At 40.9% G+C, this 24,273-nt stretch overlaps 1 protein-coding gene across 11 annotated transcripts in view; it reads right to left on the minus strand.

The window, feature by feature from the left end:
• NAXD (NAD(P)HX dehydratase) overlaps positions 1-24,273 on the minus strand; it is a 79,229-nt gene that overhangs the window by 10,500 nt on the left and 44,456 nt on the right. For 10 of the 11 annotated variants that reach the window (XM_033948654.1, XM_033948655.1, XM_033948656.1 and 7 more), the window contains 6 exons: positions 23,470-23,558; positions 18,892-19,000; positions 15,217-15,267; positions 15,021-15,125; positions 12,525-12,645; positions 5,593-5,713 (listed from right to left, as the gene is read on the minus strand). In XM_033948654.1, coding sequence (XP_033804545.1) covers positions 5,593-5,713; positions 12,525-12,645; positions 15,021-15,125; positions 15,217-15,267; positions 18,892-19,000; positions 23,470-23,558 — 596 coding nt within the window. Of the gene's footprint in view, positions 1-5,592; positions 5,714-12,524; positions 12,678-15,020; positions 15,126-15,216; positions 15,268-18,891; positions 19,001-23,469; positions 23,559-24,273 lie in introns of all 11 variants that reach the window. The other variant, XR_004539870.1, reaches the window with a different exon arrangement.

The raw sequence follows: 24,273 nt of genomic DNA on the forward strand, positions 1-24,273 counted from the left end.
GGGAAAATTTACCCCTCCTTCCCTAATTGACTTTTGCAAAGACACTATAGAATTCTAGCAATTTTACCAAGCCAAACAAATTTTGTAAGAATACTATTTAACTTTTTATAAAAGGACCCCTGAAAAAAAATTGTATCATACCCATTTGGTAACAAACCATAGGCAGTATCATCATTTTAATTGTTTGGACTCTCCCCCACCAAGATAAATGTAAAGGATTCCATTGCTCACACATTTCTGTTACCTTCTGTAATAAAGCTTTTTCATTTACTTTCATTGTGTCTTCCAGTGTATTTTTTATCCAAATTCCTAAATATTTTATTCCATCTTCCTTCCATATAAAGGAAAATGAGTCAAACAAACCTTTTGTACAATGTACATTAAGTGGAAGAACTTCAGATTTATTCCAATTAATCTTATACCCAGAAAACTTTCCAAATTTCTCTATTAATTTAAGCAAGCATGGAATGGTTGTTTCAGGGTTTCTCAAATGAAGCAGTATATCATCTGCATAAGCAGAGACCTTATATTTCTGTTCTGAATAGGGAATAGTATCTCCTTTCCCTGTTGAATTGCTAATAACAAGGTTTCTAATACAATATCAAAAAGCAAAGGAGACAAGGGACATCCTTATCTAACCCCCCTCTGCAAGCTGAAGCTTTCCGAAAAATTATTATTAATATATAATCTAGCAGTTGGGGAGCTATACAAGGATTGAATCATTTGTATAAAACCTGCCCCTATACCATCTCAATAATGATTTATGGACTTTTGTTTTAGGAAATTGTCCAAACTTTTTAAAAACTCTAAGCTAACTGCTTTCACCACATTCTCTGGCAACCAATTCCAGCGTTTAATTACACGTTGAGTGAAGAAATATTTTCTTCTGTTTATTTATTCATTCACTCACTTTTTTAGCCTATCCTTCCAAAAGAACCCAGAACGGGTTACAAGTTAGCGATAAGAAAGTTTGAAGACAGTTTGTTTAAAATCTACTACTTAGTAACTTCATTACATGCCCCCTAGTCCTAGTATTTTTGTAAAGCATAAACAAGCATCTCACTTCTACCCGCTCCACTCCACTCAATATTTTATAGATCTCTATCATATCTCCCCTGAGCCATTTCTTCTCCAAGCTGAAGAGCCCTAGCCGCTTTAGCCTTTCCTCATAGAGAAGTCATCCCATCCCTTTGATCATTTTCATTGCCTTTCTCTGTACCTTTTCTAATTCCACTATATCTTTTTTAAGATACGGCAACCAGAATTGCATACAGTATTGAAGGTGGGGCCATATCATAGAGCAATCCAAAGCATTATAACATTTTCATCTTTGTTTTCCATTCCCTTCCTGATAATTCCTAACATTCTATTTGCTTTCTTAGCTTCCGCCGCCACACACTGAGCCAATTTTTGACATTTTTGGACATCTTAATGTTTTTAAAATGCCCCTAATTACCTCCTTAACCCATGACTTTCTAATTACCTCACAAATCTTTCATGAGGTACTTTGTCAAATGCAATTTGAAAATCCAGATGCACAATATCGACTGGCTCACATTTATCCACATTCCTCCCTGTCTCTACAAAAACATTCATCCTTCCCTACCTGTTCTTACCAGCTTGGCAGAAGTTGACAAACACATGGCTCCACTCTATAATCTAGGAAGCATATCACCTCAGATTCAGCAGTCACATCTCAGTTCATCCTCTACTATGGACTCAAACTCCTCCCAGCCATCCACCTTGTCCAAGCCAAAGCATCTGTCTTGAGGTTCTACTCAAAGACACTTTCTCATTCCAAAAAAAGATAGGAGGCTTACACTCTATTCTAAATCTCAAATATCTCAACTATTTCCTCCCCAAAAAAGTTCCAAATGACCAGTAGCCTTTTTATTCTTCCTGTCATCAACAAAAGATATTGGACATGCCCACTTTAAAGCAGGAAAGAACAGCTGTAACCGACGAAGGTCGTTTTGGTCGCCTATCAACAATCATGCACATAACAGCACATTGACAGGGCAGATGTCTTGATTAGAGACCAATAGATAACGGCTCAATTGGCTGCAATTTTGGATACCAGCTATGGATCTGCATATGCCATAATGCACGATGACTTGGGATCCAGGAAAATCTGTGCACAATGGGTTCCCAAACCGCTTACTGATCTGCACAAGCAAAAGCATGTGGAAGTTGCGACCCAGTTCCTGAGACAATACAAAGAAGATCCAAGTATTCTGAATTGTCACCGGTGACGAAACATGGGTGCATCACAAAATGAGACCCTTCCTTTCTGAGTGCACTGCCAAGACCGTCATCCATACCTTATCACTTCTTGTCTAGACTACTGCAACCTGCTTCTCACTGTCCTTCCGCTAAACCATCTCTCTCCCCTTCAAGCTGTTCAGAACTCTTGCTGCATGCCTCATATTCTGCCAGTGTTGCTATGCCCACATTTCCCATCTCCTCAAGTTACTTAACTGACTTCCTAGCCATTTCTGCATATAGTTCAAACTCCTCTTATTGATCTGCAAGTATATTCACTCTGCAACTCCTCAGTTTCTCTCCTTCCCGGGCACTCCACTCATCGGATAAGTTTCTCTTAACTATACTCTTCTCCTCTACAGCCAACTCCAGATTCTGTCCCTTTCACCTTGCTACACCATATGCTTAGAACTGCCTGACTCAATACATCAAGCTCCATCTCTGGCAGTATTCAAATTCAGACTCAAAAGCCCACTTCTTTGAAGATGCTTTCAGTTCCAAACTCCAACCCACCTTTTAAGCAACAATATCTGTAATTCCCCTTCCTGAGCAGTGTATTGATACACCTTCTCTAATTTGTCTGTCATGACTAGATAGATACTCCTTTGAGCAGGGACTGTCTTTTCTGTGTTTTGATGCACAGCTCCGTTTATGTCTAGTAGTGTTATAGAAATTAGTAGTAGTAGTAGTAGTAGTAATTTTCTAGGAAGATAAACACATGCACTCCCTCCTGAAAGCATAGCAATGCCGCAACTACTGCTAAACATTTTGTGAAGACCCTTGGTGGTAGTGGTATTTCCCCAATCAGAATCTCAGTTACTTCCTGTGATTAAGATGTATTTGTATGTGTGTTTAGGCATCCTCCAAGATCAGAGAGCAGGATGCCCAGGGAAACCATCCTAAACCTTTCCTTGGCCAGATATTTTTTCAGGGTCCTTAGATCTACAATAGAACAAAATCCCCCTGTCTTCTTGGTGACCAGGAAGAACTTGGAATAAAATTCCTTCCTGTTTTCCCCTGATGGAATGGGCTTGACCACAATGGCCTGTAAAAGGGAAGAAAGTTACTTTATAAGCAATTCTTGGTGCTGATAGCTTAATTTTGATGCCATTGGCGAGTAATTTGGAGGAAACCTTTCCTGAAGTGTGTCAGCATCTTTCCTATTGGAGGATTGTCCAGGATGGCTATGGGTATTGAGGCTATACTCTCCTGGAGCCAAATAAAAGCTCATCCTTTGCTTTGACTGGGAAGCTGGCTGGGACTTCTGGGCTCTCAGCTGTCATGAATAGACTTGAGATCCCAGATTATTCTGGGAGGGGCAAGAGAAGGGAGGAAACCTACATCTCTATGAGTACTATGTCCTCTGTTACTCTCCACCAAAATACTTCCTGGATGTGGAGGCAAAGCTAGGAGCGGTCCAGGATAGTGACTTGGTCTCAGAACTTTTTTGATGTCTGCATCCTCCTATACCTTGTCACCAAAGATTTTCCTCCCCCTTCCCAGCTTGTCCTGAACTGCTGTTTCCAGGTCTGCAACCAGTACTCATGGTGGAGACTCTAGAAGCTGTATCGAAAGCATCATATATTGTCTGGATCATGTACTTTCTCATATCCGCTCTTTGGCTACTAACTAATAGAGCTCTTCAGCCTTCTCCCAAGGAAGAGTGTTGGCAAATTCTGCCTTGGTGTACATAGCGTTCCGCAAGGGCATGCTCATTAATATCTGGTATGAAGCTATGTGGGAAACAAGCACAGCATTTGATAACATTTCTTCACAAAAGACTCCAAGGTCTGAGCCTCCCTACCCAGGGGCACTGAGGAGCAAGTCTTAGAGTTCCTGGCTTTTTTGAGAGCAGATTCGACCACCATGGGAAAGGTAATAAAGCTGCAGCTTCTTGAATTCTGGAGCATTCTGAACTCTGTAGAACTGACCTACTTATTGACCTGCTGTACAGAGAGGGGTCTCGCACTGCTTCATCTGCACAAGCTTGAGGATTCTACGAACTGGAACTATCACAGCTTCCTTGGGGTGGGGGGGAGAGAATAGGATAAACTGAAGAAATGTTCAACATCTTAGCCCTGGGCTCATCCTCAGTCTCCAAATCAAATGAGACGAACTTAGCCATCTCCCTGATCAAACCAAAGGAAAGCTCCTCTAGAGTTGACTTTTTCCTTTCATATGAAAGGGAGGGGTCAGAGGGAAGACAAAGTGACCCCTCCTCCAAAAGGACCTCTTATGCCTCCTCAAGGATAGTCTGAATCGGACTCATAAAAATACTCCCCTGAAAATATCAGTTTCTGCTTGCTTCAAATGACTGACCCTTAGGTCACGCCTGAATCAGGAGCATCAAGGTACTGGTTCCAATGCCTTTCGGTGTTAATATGCTCCCTGCAGGCAGTGAATGGACTGGAACACTTAAGCTACCGGCCCTGATGCCATGGCTTCTTGTCAAACAAAGAGGCCTCATATTCTGTCAGTGTCGCTATGCCTACATTACCCCTCTCCATAAGTTACTTCATTGGCTCCCTACCCATTTCTGCATACAGTTCAAACTCCTCTTATTAGCCTATTGCTCTACAGCTCCTCTCTCATCTCTCCTTACACTCCCCCCCAGGCATCTTTTCATGAAGCATGGTCCTGAGCCGCTCCTCGAAAGCTGTCATTGATAAAGGCTCAGCTAAGTTGGTCACATCCTTCAAATAAACCTAAGAATGCAGAATATGGAGTTTACACATTTTTCCATAAATAAGGTCTATGGTAGCTTATATTTGAAAGAACAACTGAGCTCCTTTCAGGACTGGTTTGCTAGGAGCTTTATGCAATGACACAAAACCATACCATAATATTTATTCATTTAATATTGCACTCTACTGGTCTGTGCAAGTGATGTGTTCCAGTCCTTGGAGGGCAGTCTATTTATGCAATTTTGGTGCCCACAGCTAACAAAAAAATATGTAAAGCCCCTAAGACGACCTTTTACTTGTCTGTTTTATCCTTCTGCATAAAATAAGCTTCCATGTCTTTTCACCAGTTCCAGAGTTTGGAACACTATATATGGACTTTACTACCCGAGATAGGCAGAAAACCTATAATTTAAAACCCAGTATGTAATCAGCTATTCTCCAAAAGGCAGAATGTTGTAAATCAGATTACAAACAAGATTTGGCAATAGGGTATGGTCTGCTAAACCCCTTTCATATTTTGACTCTTAAACCCACCTCGCTTTCATATGTGTCAAATATACAACTTCCTAATGGCCCCCATGAATCTCTTGGTTTTAGGCATACAAATAACTATAGCATTGTTAGAAACATTCAATCTTAGTCATACCCATTAGTCTTCTCTGATCCAGCAAGAAATGCCCAGTGTGAAAGGACTCCAAGAGACCCTGAAAGAAGATCACCCTGTCCACCACATCGCCGATTGCTTCCTTCATGACTGCATACAAATACTAATAAAATAATTATTTTAATTTTGTGTTAATTTTTTTAATTTTGTGTAAGCTCACATTGAACTAATACAAGTTTGAAACTTGTAAGCAGTTGTATCAATTGAAAAGGCTTTAATGCCTATCCCCCCCCTTTTACTAAACTGCGCAAGAGGTTTTTAGTGCCGGCCAGCGTGCTGAATACTCTGTGTTGCTCCGACGGTCATAGAGTTCCTATGAGCATCTGAGCAGCATAGAGCATTCAGCATGCCAGCCGGATCTAAAAACCTCTTGCGCGGTTTTGTAAAGGGGGGTATATTTTAAAAGAGGAAATAATTTTTTTATTTAATACCACTTTATCCCTAAAGATCCACAGCAAATTATAAGAGAAAATTCTATATAAAATAAGCATATAAAAATATCACAATGGATAAAAATACAGCTAAGAGCAAAAAAATTTGAAGCATATAATAAATTCATAATAAAATTACCTCCCCTTTTATGAAGCCGCGTTAGGGTTTTGTTTTTTTTTATACAAGTCGTGGCAGTAAAAGCTCCAACACTCATAGCAATTCTATGAGCGTCATAGCTTTTATTGTTGCGGCCTGCGATAAAAAACCCTAACATGGCTTCATAAAAGGGGGAGGGGGGTTAAATATCTTATACTTATATATCTTATCAAAGTACAAACAAAATTATCTAACATTAAGGGCTCCTTTTACTAAGGTGCGTTAGCGTTTTTAGCACGTACTGAAGATTAGCACGCGCTAACCCCCATGCTATGCGGAAAATACTAACGCCAGCTCTATGGAGGCATTAGCGTGTAGCGTGCGCTAAAACCGCTATCGCAGCTTAGTAAAAGGAGCCCTAAGTAAAAATTACAGTATGTCTTAGCAACAAAAGTTTAGATTAAAGCAAAGTATCCAATAATATTTCATAAAAATTATTTAAATAGGAGTTTCTACATGACAAATTGAAAGTTTCCATTCCTGCACAGCCCGATAGGAAAATAGCTTCATTAGAAGGAAGCACTAAAAAACATAATGATCAAGTTATAATCTGAAACCTCAAGATGCACTTATACAGTAGGTGTAGAAGCAAAACATTTTACCACTCCATAACAGAAGTAAAAATAATTAATCCCACAAGGACCCCCCCATGATCTCTACCCCCAGGGCTCCCACAACCCTTAACCCCCTCGGGGCTCCCACTGTCCCTCCCCTCTCACAGATCCAGTGGCTCCAGCCTGCTTCCTTCCCTCTCTGTTGCTGACATATACCTTGTAGAAGAGCGAGCCAATCCCTACAAAGACCTGCTCAACAGTGCTCCCAGCCTTCCTTCTACCAGGCGCTTCCTTATGATGCAATTTCCTCTTGCAAAGACAGGAAGTTGCATCATAAGGAGCCCAGCAGTGGGAAGGCTACAAGCATTACTGAGCAGGCCTATGTGGAGATCGGTTTGCTCTTCCACAAGGTATGTGCCAGCAGCAGGTAGGGAAGCAGGTTGGACCTGTCAGAAGCTAGAAAATATATCAATATTCATGATATGCAAAGGAGCCTAATATGAATATTCACGATTGCAAATGAGCTGGAAAATATTCACAGTATGCAAATGAGATGGAGGAATGAATGCATGTTCATATTTCCAACTCATTTGCATTTGATTATTCTTCTTGTTCATTAGAATGTCATAAATATGCAAATGATATGGGAAATATATGACTATTCATGATATGCAAATGAATTGGGGGTAAATATGGACATAATGTGCAAATGAGCTGAATGTCATGAATATTTTGGACCAAGGATTTTCTTGAAAAATAAATTCTGGGCTATAAAAATGAATAAATAAATAAATAAAGTGCACATATTTTCTAATTATTGTTAGTTTTGTATGAGGGCTGTTCAAAAAGTATTAGACCTTTATTCATAAAAAATACTCGTATTCAGATATAACAATCTTATACCAATCTCCTTCAAAGTAGTCCCCTTGGGCTCCCACACACTTCTTCCAACGGTTCTGCCACTGTCGGAAGCAGCGCTGGAACGCCTCTTGAGATTGCTCGCAACTGGTCCGTCGCATTCTGGATGATGTCTTCTCTTGATTGAAATCTGGTTCCTTTCAGGGGCATTTTCATCTTAGGAAAAAGTCAGAAGTCACATGGAGTCATGTCAGGAGAGTAGAGAGCCTGAGGAATCACAGGTGTGTTGTGTTTGGCCAGGAAACTCCATATCAAGTGTGAAGAATAAGCAGGTGCGTTATCATAATGGAGCTGCCAATGGCCTGCTGCCCACCGTTTGCGTCTCACAACGTTACAAAGGCGACACAGAACCTCTTGGTAATACCCCTTGGTGATGGTTGTGCCGTGAGGTGTGTAGTCGTGATGAACCATACCACTGGAGTCAAAGAAGATAGTCAGCATGACTTTGACATTGCTACGGACCTGCCTTGCTTTTTTTTTTGCCTCGGGGATGTTGAATGCTTCCATTGTGATGACATCAACTTGGTTTCTGGGTCGTACCCATCAGGGCTGTGGAGTTGGAGACAATTTTGGATACCTGGAATCAAAGTCGTGGGTACCAGAAACTGAGAAGACGGAGTCAAAGGATTTATCTACTGACTCCACAGCCCTGGTACCCACAAACTCAGGACTCATCGCCAGTGATCACTGTGCTGAGGAAGTTGGGATCACTGTTCAGTCTCCAGCATGTCCTGTGCGATCTCCAAACAGAGTTGCTTCTGCTCGATTTTTAGCAGCTTTGGCATGAACTTCGATGAAATTCTCCTGAAGCCCAAATCCTCAGTCAAAATGGAATAAATGGATCCAACGCTGATGCTTTCTTTGTCTGCAAGTTCTCTGATTGTGATTCAACAATCCTGCATCACCAGGGTCCTCATTTGGTCATTACAATATCATTTCTGGATGCTAAGGGCCTACCAATCCTTCAGGAAATCAATTAAAACCTATCTCTTTGATAAATTTCTCTGATTCCTTCCTGCCTTGTAATTTCTCTGAAACACTTCCGGATATACCTAACTACCCCCGGCTTACCAATGTAATTTGAACGTTTTCCCTATAACATCGCTGTCTGTGTACAATCTCTTCCTCTGTGAACTGCATGTAGTATTGCGATATACAAAAATTAAGTTATTATTATTACTAGCTTTATAGCCCGTTACATTAACGGGTGGTAGAATATATGTGTGTGTCTGTCTTTATTTCTTTCTCTCTGTCTCCTTAGCCGCTTTCTGTATTTCTGTCTTTCTTTATTTTGGCAGTCCACCACCACCCCTTGCGTGTTCCCCCTGTCCATTCTCCCTTCTTTTTACCTCCCCTGTGTCCACCACCACCCCTTCACTGCTCCCCTTATCCAGCAGCAGCCCTTCTCCCTTTGTTTTACCTCCCCCCCTGTCCATCAGCACCGCTTATATTCTCCTTGCTCATTAACAGTACTTATCTGCTGTATTTCAAAATTTTCGGCCTCCAATCTCTAGCTGCTTCAGATCATACACAGAGTACTCCTAATAGTTAAGCCGCTTCTGTTTGTCCCAACGTGGCCTGTGTTTCGCAGTTCAAAAGTTGTTAACCGCTGCTTCAGGGCTTTATTTGAACAGAGTCCTTGGTGCCCCCCCTTCACTTCCCGCGGGCCGACTACGAACCCGGCGATCAAGCAGCGTGTGCAGCAGTTTTCACACGCTGCTTCGGGTCCTTCTACTGCCCTGATTTACTCTGGCACGTCCCTGATGACATCATCAGAGACGGGGCAGAGCAAATCAGGGCAGTAGAAGGGCCCGAAGCAGCATGTGAAGACTGCTGCACACGCTGCTTGATCGCTGGGTTCGTAGTCGGGTCCGCAGGAAGGGAAGGGAAGGTTAGGGGGGGGGGGGGCGGCAAAGGACTCGGACTATTCTGGTCTGTTGTGGAGGCCGGCCTGGCTCCATTTCTCGTTTCGTCCCGGAGAGGGGAGGGGGGGGCAGGAGGCGCTCTATGTTGTAACCAGACAGGCATCGTGCCTGACCTGGTTCCAGCTAAAGTTCCTGCTAAGACACATAAGAAAACCCAGAAGGGAATGGACAAGGATTGTTCTAGGGATGATTTTCAGGTTAACCACCAGGGGGAGCCTGAAATCTCCAAGGATCTCCTGGAAGAGCAGTATCTAGGTCACCACAGGAGGAGCCCAAGAGCCCCAGGCAGGTCTGCTGACTCAGGTAGAATAGGGCGTGCCCCTGGAGTACAAAAACCAGCAGCTGAGAGCAAGCAGACAGGCAGGCTAGGGAGAAGGTTCAGACCTTTCCTCCCTGAGAGTCTCCTCGGGCCAAGCAGGGATGATATAGCCTCACCTATGGAGGTACAGGAGGCTGGAGAAATGCTGGAGGAAGTTCTTTCTGATGCTGATCTTCCAATGGAACTTGACAACCTGCCTGAGGAAGTAAGTCCTTGTGAGGAAGCCATGGAGGTTGGTCTTTCCATCAGCTGCAAGTCCTAATTGGCAGCAACAGTGAGTGTGTTTTCAGCTCCCTTTGATTGGAAGTGACTGTGTGCTGAAACTGGACCTTTTGGGATTTTTGCTTTTCTTTTGCTTTTATGAAGCTGAAGGTGTCAGTTTTTGGGAGAGGTTTGCTGTTACCTGGGAGGGCATTTTGTAGGCTATATTATAGCTAAATGAAAGCAAACCTATGACACTCTCCTTTGCCTGGCAGTTTAATGTAAGGCTGCCAGAGGCTTCACTAGAGGAGCACTGTGTACAGTGAATTCAGTGAACTCTATTTTTGTACTAAACTGTACAACCTGTTTGGGAGCAGGTTGTATTGAGCTCTGAGGTGAGCCTAACCTCAGGGAAGGATAACCTGAAAAGGAAATAGTAAGGAAAGCAGTTGAGCTTTATTCTTTGAACTGTTTATTGCTCTCACTTTTGAGTTTGGACTGCTTGAAGGTTTATGGTTTACTTACCTGTTTGTTTGGATTCATGATTTTCCTGATTTTTATGTTTGGAAAGAATAAACCTGAGGTATTTTGATTTACTACCTTTTTGGAACATTGTGGGGTTTTTTTTAATTTTTTTTTTTTATGGTGTCAGTCCAAGCCTGCAGGGTGACTCCAGTCCGGGTCAAACACAAGTGCTATTATATCTTGTAACCACTGAGGGGTGCTGTTGAGTCCCGATCAGACCACAGTACGGGTTACAACGTGTAAGGGAGCCGGGAGAGGAGCCACCGCCGCCGCTGTGAACTTTAAAATAAGGGAGGCAGAGCCGGCAAGACCGCACATCACCTTGCGGTCTGCAAGAGAGGGAGCGTTAGCCACGGACCTATGGATCACAGATCACGCAGGTATGAGTGCGCATGCGCGGCTAACTTTTTATTATATAGAATTATTACCAGAACATGCTTCACTCTCCATTGATGTGCGGCCATCTCTGAAGCGGTTGTACCACTCCTTTATCTGGGTGGTGCCCATTGTTTCGCCTCCGAAGGCCTGTTGAATCTTGTGGATCGTTTCCACTTGAGAATTGCCAAGCTTTAAACAAAATTTAATGCAGTAGCGTTGTTCAACTTTTTCTTTCATATTGTCAAAAACGAAAATCATACGGCACTCACTTACACTTCCTCACTCATCGGCGGACTGCCGGCAACTGACAGCTTCTGTAGGCAGGAAAAAAATCAAGCACACGCATTAGGGTCGCCTACATACGTGCACCAAACCAAGCCACCCTAGCTATTTGTTTACGCAAGAAAAATTAAGGTCTGATACTTTTTGAATAGCCCTCGTATATTTAGAGATGAACTTTGAATGAATTGAATTTTGAGTGCATGAGTGGAGTTTAAAAAATATATATATCTGTGATGTATTCTCCTCTTGGACTGTATAGTGCTAAGGAGGCGGCTATTGAGTAGTGATGGGTTTGTGAATCCTTTCACTACATTTATGAGAAACGTCGAGGTTTTTTTCTCTATCTTTGTTAAGATCCTTATTCCCATGTAGCTTTTTGCTTTGAATAAGGTGAATGGAGTTTTAGGTTGTTTTTGATGTCTGGATACATATTTGGTCTATAATTTTTTGGTGACAAAGAGCACACCTTCCTACAACACAGGTCACAAATTAGTGTTTTCTATCTCTGCCTGCTGGTGGATGAACTTAACCCATGCATCTGGATTTGCCTGCTGCCGATGACAGGGAAGTTCCTGTTGATTCTTCTCTGGATGTTTAATTTTATTCTGCCTCTCTCACTCTTATTGCTAGTTCTAACTCCTCCAGTTTCTGAAGCCATCCTATACCATCATAGGGTGCTCCCCCACATGTCATTCTGTTGAAAATAGTCCTGGATATATTTTCTAATCTGTTTCACACATCTTCTAACAGACTGTCATTTAGTTTCCAGAATTTCTTCCCCTTCACCCCCTGTTTCAGTATATATGGTAGGTGCTTCCTATCCCCAGGTAGCTTACCCTTTTGTATTTGAGTCAACAGAGGGTGGATCCTCTGTTTCCAAGCCACAGTTTTCAAGACATGGGGAAAGCCACTTCTTGCCCTGGATCGGTAGCATGGAATGTTGCTACTCCTTGGGTTTTGGCCAGGTACTAGGGACCAGGACTGGCCACCGTAAGAACGGACTACTGGGCTTAATGGACCATTGGTCTGGTCCAGTAAGGCTATTCTTATGTTCTAATGCAAGCAATACCATTTTGAAGTTCTTCTAGTCATATTTACAGATGCTGAGACATCTTAGTCCATCTTGGTGCATACTAAAATCAAGTACAGTTAATGTCAACTTGTGGGAGGAGGAGTAGATACCTCTACATACAAATACATAATTTGACTGAAGATGCCACTTACCTTTTTGTCCATCTGAAATAAGATCTCGTTCTCCCTTCTGAACAATTGTCAAATTTCCCAGGGCTTGGCTGAGCCTTAACACACATCCATGATGGTCATCGCTATCCACAGGGTCTCTAAGCTGGAGCACAAATTCCACAGAAAATTCCACACCTCAACAAGAAATAAATACTTTTTTTTTTTTTTTCAAATTCTTTATTCATTTTTTCATCTTACAACAAGTACACAATATTACATCATTTAAAACTTTTACACATCACTTGAATTTCTTTCTATTGTCATCGTAAATACATAACTTTATTCCCTCCCCACCCACCCTTCCCTCAAATATTTCAATCAAAAATATCATACAAATACTTTCAAGATGGGCAGACTAGTTGGGCCATTCATCCTTTATCTGCCATCATGTTTCTATGTTTTTATATGTAATATAAATATAAATGTGTATGAGTTGAGTCTCTTTCATTTGAAAGGAAACTCTGCAATGAGGATGAAGTTAAGAGGTGATAGGCTCCGGAATAATCTGAGGAAATACTTTTTTCAGAAAGGGTGGTAGATGCATGGAACAGTCTCCCAGAAGAGGTGGTGTAAACAAGAGACTGTCTGAATTCAAGAAGGCCTGGGATAGGCACGTGGGATCTCTCAGAGAGAGAAAGAGATAATGGTTACTGTGGATGGGCAGACTAGATGGGCCATTCGGCCTCTATCTGTAGTCATGTTTCTATGTTTAACACCACTGTGCCACTCATGCTCTAAAAAACAAAATGTTCTGATAAATCACACCACTAGAAGCTGGAGTCAGCATAATGCCTGGTGGTCAGATTTAGAGCCCAAGAAACAGGGCTCCCATCTCCGGAATGCTTACAGCAGAAACCTGTGATGTGGACTGGCCACTGTTCCAATCAAGATGCCAGACTCAATGGACTTTTGGCATACGGCCTATCTTATGTTCTAATTAAAACAGAGGGAAAATCTAATTTCTATTTCTGCGTCACTCATACCTAGGTAGGCTCACCAGATAGTTGAGAATGAAGGCTCATGGAACCAGAATCCCAGCATTGGGTCTGACTGAGTTTTATGGAGGACACAGTGGGAGAGGGAGAAAGGAAAAGTTACCATCCAAAAATTAAGACAATAAAACTGAATATCAATAATACCTGTAGATATACATGCTGCAACCACATCTGGTTGCTCCATTTCAAGATACAGCAGAATGAGAAAAGGTAAACAGAATGAAAAACAAAATAAAGGGGAGAAAGGCTGATTTAAAAAAAAAAAAAAAAAACTGGTTAAGATTCTGAAGGTTTATATTCAGGGTGGTTTATATCGCTTATAATACTCCTAAACATAGTAACCTAGTAGATGATGGCAGATAAAGACTCGAATGGTCCATCCGGTCTGCCCAACCTGATTCAATTTAAATTTTTTAATTTTTTCTTCTTAGCTATTTCTGGGCAAGAATCCAAAGCTTTATCCGGTACTGTGCTTGGGTTCCAACTGCCGAAATCTCCGTTAAAACTTACTCCAGCCCATCTATACCATCCCAGCCATTGAAGCCCTCCCCAGCCCATCCTCCACCAAACGACCATATACAGACACAGACCGTGCAAGTCTGCCCAGTACTGGCCTTTGTTCAATATTTAATATTATTTTCTGATTCTAAATCCTCTGTGTTCATCCCACGCTTCTTTGAACTCAGTCACAGTTTTACTCTCCACCACCTCTCTCGGGAGCGCATTCCAGGCATCCACTATCCTCTCCGTAAAGTAGAATTTCCTAACATTGCCCCTAAATCTACCACCCCTCAACCTCAAATTATGTCCTCTGGTTTTACCATTTTCCTTTCTCTGGAAAAGATTTTGTTCTACGTTAATATCCTTCAAGTATTTGAACGTCTGAATCATATCTCCCCTGTCTCTCCTTTCCTCTAGGGTATACATATTCAGGGCTTCCAGTCTCTCCTCATACGTCTTCTGGCGCAAGCCTCCTATCAAGGCAAATTGACCACTAAGCAATAATCTCCCTATTAAACCTTCTAGGTACAACTAAGGGCTCCTTTTATGAAGGTGCGCTAGCATTTTTAGCGCGCGCTAACCCCGTTCTACATGAAAAATACTAATGCAAGCTCTATGGAGGCTCTAAAACTGCTAGCGCACCTTCGTAAAAGGAGTCCTAAGTGACTCAAATTGGTCAATGTTAAAGGATCCTGGACCACTGGTCTAACCCAGGATGCCATTTCTTATGTCTAGTGGACATTATTTTCATCCAGCATAATCCCAGAACTGAAATATACCTGGCAAAAAATTGTGTTAAAAAAAAAAAAAGTTATGGAATAATTCTGGAGTATCTTTTTTTTCTTGTATTCTATTTCTTTTAAATTTTGGTATTTCATAGTGGACTTAGCACCGAGTACAAAATTTAAAAACCATGCCTAATAATAGAGCTAATCCGAAAAGATTCTGAGAAATTTATATCTATGCAAAAATGTATACTTACCACAGCTTCATACAATCTACTGAACTCCATAAGGTTAGGAGTGAGAATAGCTCCCTGATAGCCCTGGATAATAGATGGATGCTGGGCAATGAGCCACAAACCATCCTGTCAGAGATAGAAAGGGAAATATTCAAATGTTTGTTTCACAACATATTACAAATACATGCAACCCCCCCCCAAAAAAAGCTACACTTACTGCATCAATGATAATAGGGATGCCTTTGGCCCTGGTTCTTTCTATTATGCCCTAGAAATAAACACACAAGGATTACGGTATGAGAAAATCTTTTCATATTTAATATATGTAACAGAGAATGGAAACCCCATAAATAAAGGTAACCACAATTCATCAAGGCTGGACACTGTGTGGCCTGTCTGAAAACTTTACTTTTTAATCTCTATAGTGAGAAGCTCTGAGTACTAGGACACATGAAACCCAGGTCTCTTCGTTAGATAACTAACTAACTGGGAATAAATGAAAAGTCTAGAAAGTAAATCAAAATGACAACCCAGATTGAAGGGACTGATGTCCCTCTAATGAAGTCGCCAATTGTGATCTGGGCAATGCAAAAGGACACTATATTTTTGTGAAGCACTGGCCTCCAGGAACAATTTACAATTCTTTGCTTCATGTACTGTTTAGAAGATATAACTAATAACTTTAATGTTTTACATTTTCAATTAAATGACAATAGTAATTTATAGTCTGAAACTTGGAAAAATATAAATGTAGGTCATTTTTTTTCTGCACACACTAACCCAGGAGTGCAGATTTCCTAAGCTGATATAATCCTGTCATTAAAGTGAAAATAAAAAACTTTTTTTCTATCTTTGTGGTATAGACATTTTATTTTTCCAGTTTCGCCAACCCCATTCTTTTACCACCCAATCAACCAGTCCATGCTAATGTCTCCTCACCCACCATGCTCTCTTCCCAACCTTGGGCCTTTGTCTCTTCCCAATCAACCCTTTCTTTATCACACTCAGTATAACAGTCCTCACCTAGGGCCTCTTTTACAAAGCAGTGGTAGTGAGTCCTGGTGCAGTAAATGAGACAAAGCCCATAGGAATGTTGCATTTGCCACAGAGGAATTGCTATTGCAGCTTTGTAAATGGGGCCTTTAATGTTCCCTCCCCAAGATCAAAGTTTCTACTTTTTCCTCCATTAGGCATCTTTCTTCCCCCATCCTATTTCCCTCCCCTTTTAATCTCCATGTTCTTGTTCTTCCATTTACTCCCCAGTTCCCTACTGTCCAATCTACAGATTTCACTCTCCAATCAGTCCTCATTGTCCCATAGCCACAACCAAAAATTTCAAAACACTTAAAACTCAACCAAAATACCTTATCTAAGAGTTTCTAAGAGGGAAGGACAATGGAAACAGTTGCCACCAATTGAAAATATGGACAAAATTAGTTTAAAAGAAATTGACCTCACAGTGAAATAGATCAAAGTATATGCTCTGGGCTGTGCAGAAGAACTGAGGTAGCCCTATAGAACGACACAGGCACATGAAGCCTTGCACATATTTACTTCAAACAATTTCTCAAAACTTAGAGCAGTGCATTCTTCTCCAAGTTAAGCCCTGTTGGAGGCTATCACCCATCTGTAAGAAGCCCATCTGCATGTCCTTGAAGAAGGAAATTTGTGGATATGCGCCCAGGGGCTGTGGCAAAATTTACTATTTTGTTTTCCCTGTAAAACATATTGTTATATATGTAGAAGTAAAATATGTTTTCTTTGAGCCTCACAGCTGAGAATCATTTTTTTAATAAGAAATCCGAGCGTGTTATTCCTACTTTCACTAACCAACCCCTCCCCCCTTTTACAAAACCACAAGTGTTTTTTAGCGCCGGCCAGCATGCTGAATGCTCCATACTTCTCCAACGCTCACAGAGTTCCTTTTACAGTTTTGTAAAAGGTGGGGGTAAAAGTTTGTAAGCTTGTTCGATAATTTAGATGGGAAGTAATTTTTCTCCAATTGATAATTTTCTTTGATATTTACTTATGTTGTTAAATTATTCTATTTTGGGGGGAATTTAAGAATGCAGAAATTAAATATTCTTTTTATTCTATGATAAAGTGGAGAGTTAAACCTATTCTTGTAGGAGTTCAAAAAAATATACTAAGCTGGTACTTCAGTATATCTACTAAATAGATTACCAACTATTTTACCTTCTTACTTCTTATATAAATGGAAAAACTTAAATTCTTTATTATTTTAAATAATTAAAAAGTATATATTATCATTTGGGGTTATAAGTGCTCAGTCTTGTATATCTTACATGGAAACCAAAGTAAGTTATCACAGGACCATCATTGCGCTTATATGTCCTATTTTGGTATACTGTTATTATCTCAAATGAGCGACCCACCACACTTTATCTGTTGTAATTCACTGTAGCCAGTGATATAAAGTGATCAGTCTTTAAATAGGAAATATAGCACTTATCTTAGTTATAGTCGAAGGTCCTGGTGTTGGTACCACGATCTAATTTTTTTGAAAAGATTTTCTTCTTGATTGGTGAAATTAAAGTGACTCTGTCATTCAAATCAAAGTGCAATAGTGCTGTGCTGCTCCTCTACCCAGTCCTGAGTTTCACCCCATTGGCTTCATCAGGAGGAGTGAAATACTATGAAAATATACATAATTAAAATCTATATAAAACAACCCAATTTTGGAGACATCTGGGCCTATATACCACATCGCTTTGGGGACGGCGATGGCTTCCGCAACCGAGGGCGTTATTTGGATTTTATAATATAGCCTCGCCCAAATCCAGGGGAATGTCAGCATTTATCTCCAGAGCCCTTTTGATGGGAAAAAAAGCCATCTTCACCAACTGGCTCTCCCGTGATCCCCCGTCATATACACAATGGTATAACAGTATACCAAAATAGGACATATAAGCGCAATGATGGTCCTGTGATAACTTACTTTGGTTTCCATGTAAGATATACAAGACTGAGCACTTATAACACCAAATGATAATATATACTTTTTAATTATTTAAAATAATAAAGAATTTAAGTTTTTCATTTATATAAGAAGTAAGAAGGTAAAATAGTTGGTAATAATCTATTTAGTAGATCAAGTGGAGAGTTAGCCATGTTAGTCCATTTTTAAAGGTAATAAATAGAAATAAAACAAAGGAAAAGAAAATCATCTTTTTTTTCCCCTTTTTTTTAAAAATTTATCTTTATTCTATGTCAACATGTAAATGATTTATATTTAAAACACACCAAAGAAAATAAGCTATTATATATCAAAACCCTCCACAACACAGACACTCTCCCCTTAGCTTGTTGGTCTTTGCGCTCTTTAGATGGTATTAAATTGAGTTCTTAGGTAATGTACATTTGATTGTACAAGTCCTGGTATCTGAAAACATTTTCCATTGGATCTTCAACTGTCTGGGGATTTACTTCCCTTTTAGAAATTATGCAGATCTTGATTGTCCAAGGCTGCCTATAAGTAACATGATTTGTGATGTGATGCCAATTCCAACAATTAGGTTCAAAGAGGATTAACAATTAGAACTGATCTACATAAATCATTCAATCGCAGTTACAAATTCAGCTCCCAAACAAGTCAGGCTTCAGCAAGAGGCTATAATAGTAAATGCAACTCTTCAATATTATACAGACTATACAATTGTGGAACTATATAAAGAAAAAACATAGCACATCTATGGTAACGCATTGTGAGTGGCTGGATGAAATACATTACTGCCACCACTGCTAATCCATAAAGGTTTAGAAAGCATTAGATTGGAATGTTGTTGCATAAACTGACAATGTTATCAGCACAGAAACGTCATATTTTCTTTCATAACACTACATTTGAAGGCATTCAGGGGAGTTCTATTACCTTTGCATGCTCCAGTATTACTTCATCTCTACCCAAACCAGGTCCCAAGACAACTGTGTGAAGCCTTGGTAACCATTTCTCCACTTCATTTACGGCATTAGGAATGTCACTGGATAAAGAAAGCAAGTACAAATAAATATTTTACTTTCTGTACTTGGTTAAAGATTCAAAATAAACACTACACATAATCCTACTTTTTTTGTTTGTAAATAGATGGGAGAAAGATTTAAAATTCTCTCTGTGAGTGAGTCTATCGTGTGATATAAAGATATGCTAATGATAGGAGAAGTGCAAAAGTGGAGTTTTGAGACTCACAAGGTAAAGGAAAGGAATATGTAGAACAGGGGTATCAAACTCAATCACATAAGGGGCCGAAATCTAAAACATAGGCTAAGTCGCGGGCTGAATTTTTTATTAAGATACTTAGGGGTCCTTTTATTAAGGTACGCTAACCGATTTAGCACGTGCTAAATGCGCACCTTAATAAAAGGACCCCTTAGTCTTAGTAGAAGTATAGGGTTACAACCTCTCCAACCCTGGCTCTGTGATGTAAACAAAATAAATAAAAAATACTTTTCCTCTCTCTTTTAGGTCCTAGTTCACGCCTGCTGTCCAACACCAGCTCTGGCAGGATACACATTTCAAATCGAACAAAACAGAAAATACAATTATTTTTTTTACCTTTTGTTGTCTAGTCATTATTCAAATCATGTTGTGGACAGCATCTGTGAATATATCGAAAACAATGTGCAGCTAAAACCGAGTCAGCATGGCTTCTGCAAGGGTAGGTCTTGCCTCACAAACTTATTGTACTTCTTTGAGGGGGTGAACAGCCAGGTGGATAAAGGGGAATCTATAGATATCATTTACCTCGACTTCCAAAAAGCCTTCGACAAGGTACCACACGAGAGACTGCTCAAAAAGATATGGAACCACGGGGTGCAAGGGGAGGTCCACCGATGGATCAAAAACTGGCTGGCAAACAGGAAACAGAGGGTTGGCGTAAAGGGCCACTACTCGGACTGGAAAGGGGTCACGAGCGGAGTTCCACAGGGGTCGGTGCTGGGACCACTCCTGTTCAATATCTACATAAACGACCTAGAAGCGGGAACCAAGTGTGAGGTCATAAAATTTGCAGATGACACCAAACTATACAGCAGGGCTCAAACGAGGGAAGACTGCGAAGATCTCCAAAAGGATCTAACGCAGCTGGAAAAGTGGGCCGAAAAATGGCAAATGAGCTTCAACGTAGGGAAATGTAAGGTCATGCACGTGGGGAAAAAGAACCCGATGTTCACTTACAAAATGGGGGGAACACCACTAGGTGTCAGTAACCTGGAGAGAGACCTGGGAGTGATGGTAGACGCAACACTGAAGGCATCGGCGTAGTGCGCCACGGCCTCAAGGAAAGCTAACAGAATGTTGGGTATCATTAAGAAGGGTATCACGACCAGGACGAGGGAAGTCATCATGCCGCTGTATCGTGCAATGGTGCGGCCGCATCTGGAGTACTGTGTCCAGTACTGGTCGCCGCACCTCAAGAAGGACATGGCGATACTAGAGGGAGTACAGAGAAGAGCGACTAAACTGATAAAGGGAATGGAAAATCTCCCATATACCGACAGATTAAAACAGCTAAGACTTTTCTCCCTGGAAAAGCGGAGACTTAGAGGAGACATGATAGAAACCTTCAAGATCCTGAAAGGCATAGAAAAAGTAGACAGGGACAGATTTTTCAAATTAAGGGGCACCACAAGTACAAGGGGGCACTCGGAGAAACTGAAAGGGGACAGGTTTAGAACAAACGCTAGGAAGTTCTTCTTCACTCAGAGGGTGGTGGATACATGGAACGCGCTTCCAGAGGCTGTGGTAGACAGGAACACATTAAATGGTTTCAAAGAAGGTTTGGATAGATTCCTGGAAGAAAAAGGGATTGAAGGGTACAGATAGATATATACCACTGCTCAGGCAATGGGCTTGATGGGCCACCGCGGGAGCGGACCGCTGAGCAGGATGGACCTCTGGTCTGCCTCAGCGGAGGCAACTTCTTATGTTCTTATGTGGTCTCAGGCTCTGGTTGTCTTCTGATAACTCACTTGCCAGGGTCTCCTTTCTTCTTCTCTTCCCTTCCCTTCTGTTTCCCTTCTCTCCTCTAGAGGTCTGGCATCTTTCCTTTTGGCCCAAGATTTGGCCCTCTGTTCCTTCCCGGTCTCACATTAAAGCAGCCAGCAGAGGATTGCCAGTCAGCTGTAGCGATCCTAGCAGGCTGCCGTTGCCTTCCGCAGCACATTCTCTCTGCCGCGGTCCTGCCCCTCCTCTGACGTATGTGTCTGCGGCAGAGGGAACGTGCTGATGAGGCTATGTTAGCCTGCTAGGATCGCTACAGCCGACCAGCGATCCTCTGCAGGCTGCTTTAATGCGAGACTGGGAAGCCGCATGAACCTACAGCTGATGCAGTGCTTGTACCTGTCTGCCAGCGGACCAGCTTAAGTGAAATTTTGTAATTGTCCAGTGAGCCAAATTTTATTACACCGTGGGCAAAGTTTTGTCTGATGTAGAAGCTGATAAGGCTGAATTAACAAATATTTCTGTTCTGGAATTTGACAGCTAACAGATTGACAAATTTAATGCTAAGAAATGCAGGGTCATGCACTTGGGCTGCAAAAGCCCAAGAAACTGGTACAATTTAGGGGGTGAAGAACTTTTGTGAATGAAAAGAGCAGGTTTTGGGTGCGACAGTATGTGATGATGTTAGTGATCTGTAACCTGTCGCTAAAATCGTCTGTAGTACCTGAAGATTGGAGAGTGGCCAATGTTACGCTGATTTTTAAAAAGGGTTCCAAGGGAGATCCAGGGAATTACAGACCGGTAAGCTTGACCTCAGTGAAGGGCAAAATAGTGCAAACAATTATAAAAAATAAAACTATGGAACATGCACATATTCAACACTACCTTGCACTAGGTATGAAATTGGACACCTAAATAAAAAAACTACAATGCTGCCTCTCCAAAATAAAAAACTGGATGACAGCGAACAAGCTACAACTAAAAGCATCTAAAACCGAACTACTCTGGATTTGCAAGAAAAACTGCACCCACCATCACCCAATCTTCTCCTGGGATAATACAACCCTCAAAGCTAAGGATCAAGTATGCAGCCTTGGAATTACCCTAGATGCAGAACTATCGCTAATAAGTCATGTCTCACAAGTAGTATCAACCTCCTTCTACTACCTGTGCCAGCTACAGAAAATTTGTCCGTTACTTCTCTGAAGGAGAATTCACTCAACTGCTCTACGCCTACGTCTTATCATTCATGGACTACTGCAACTCACTATTAGTAGGACTATCTGCAAGGAATCTACAAAGATTACAACATGTGCAAAATGCAGCAATTCACCTACTGAAGAACTTAACTATTCGCGACCCTGTCGCTCCAGCTCCGACGGCTGTACACTGGCTGCCCATCTAGAAATGTTGCATCTTTAAAGCTCTTACACCAGCTTTCAAATTCTTTGATGGAATGATCCCATCCTACATGGCACAGAAACTATCAATCTATATGCTCAACTGACCCCCTACAAGAGATTATCTACCCCACCTGCATGAATCCTTCTGGAAAATGCTTGCAAACATTCCTACTCACCCTTCCTACCCAAATTATGGAACAAAATCCCACAAACTATCAGATCACTGACATGATTACTAAACTTCAGGAAGGCAGTAAAAACCCCACCTTTTTACCTGACTCTCATAAAGACACCCACAATCTCTATATCTACCCCAGCAAGAGTTGTACCACTTCATTGAAAAGTGTCCTACCACTTGATTTACTGAATTAAGTCACTCTGCACACACTCGGTTGTAAACTACACGTGATCTTGCCTCCCTACTTCATGTAGCTTCATCAAGAGTGCCTCAAAATTGTCTTATTACTATACTTAGTGCCCAAAACAAAAGTCTGCTCTTTCATGCTATGCATCAAATGTATTTTATTGCTGCTATACTTATAGTGCCTTATCATTTGCCATGCTACTGTACTCAGTACCCAATACATGTATTCAGTCTTCCATGCAGTACATAGGAATTATCTTACTATTGCTGCACATCATTTTTAGCCTGCTGTTATGTATGTCTGCTTGAACATGAATGTGAAAACTGGTTGCTAGCCTTCTACTGTGTATGTAAACTTGTAACCCGTTCTGGGCTCTTTTGGGAGAATGGGCTAGAAAATCGACTAAAAAACAAAACAAACAAAAAAACAATCAATCAATGCCATTATATTCAGATCTTTCTCATGCATATTAATTGTGAATATCCTGAAAACCTGACTGGCTGAGTGCAGCCCGAGGACTGGGTTGATAATCATTACATAGTGGTTACCTGAGGGGTATGGGTGGGGAGGGGGGAAGGGAGAGGTTGAAAAAGGAAAAAGCTAAAATCCTGATGTTTCTCTAGTCGACTATCCAGTCTGACAAGTTTTATCTTTTATTAATCTAGTTATGTATTGTGTTTATATGACTATCTGGAGTTTAAAAGATTTAATAAAATATATAAAAAAAAAACAAAAAAACTTACAGAACTGGATGAACGATCAGCTCAGGACTATATGACTTTATTGCAGCTGCAGCATCTTTGGTACAAAATACGTGCGATAAGTCTGCGCCCTGAACAAAAGAATTGCCATCAGAATTTCAGTTCACAAGTTCTACATCTGTTTCTACATCTCAAAATGCTTTCTTGGTTGGAAATTTTAAGACAACATATTGCCAAATGGTTAGTCTTACACCCATAAACAAGCACCGTTCTAGGAACAACCTTTGATCTGCTCTAGCTACAAATCCTTAAGAACCAGACAACAAGGAATATGAGACATGCAACTGTGGAGCTCCCTTATCAGTTAAATCCTTTATAACTTGTAAAATTTCTAAAATATAAATGCATCATTAGGTAAGGCCCCTGGAATAGATGGCTATACAAATAAATTTTATAAAACTTTTAGCTCCCATACTGGCTAGGGTGTACAATGATATTATTGAATGTACACTACTTCTACATTCCTTAAGATTAGTTGAAGTCTTTATTTTGAAACCAGAAAAGCCGGCTCATCTTACAGATAGTAATTTAATTTGCCTTTAAAATAGTTAATAAAAAAAATAAGTGTAAAACTTTTTGAAGATCCCTCGCTATGTTCTTCCCAATTATTTACTTTCTTGCAACATCAGAAAGGGAAAATGTTCTACTGAAAAATAAGCTGCACGGTATGTAAGCTGCCCAGTACGGTGCTTAGGTTCCAACTAATGAAGTCTCCGTCAAAGCTCACTCCAGCCAATGACATCTACACCATCGAAGCCTTCCCCAGCCCATCCTCAACCAAACAGC

This window comes from Geotrypetes seraphini, chromosome 6 (assembly GCF_902459505.1).
Source record: "Geotrypetes seraphini chromosome 6, aGeoSer1.1, whole genome shotgun sequence".
Classification (NCBI taxonomy): Eukaryota; Metazoa; Chordata; class Amphibia; order Gymnophiona; family Dermophiidae; genus Geotrypetes; species Geotrypetes seraphini.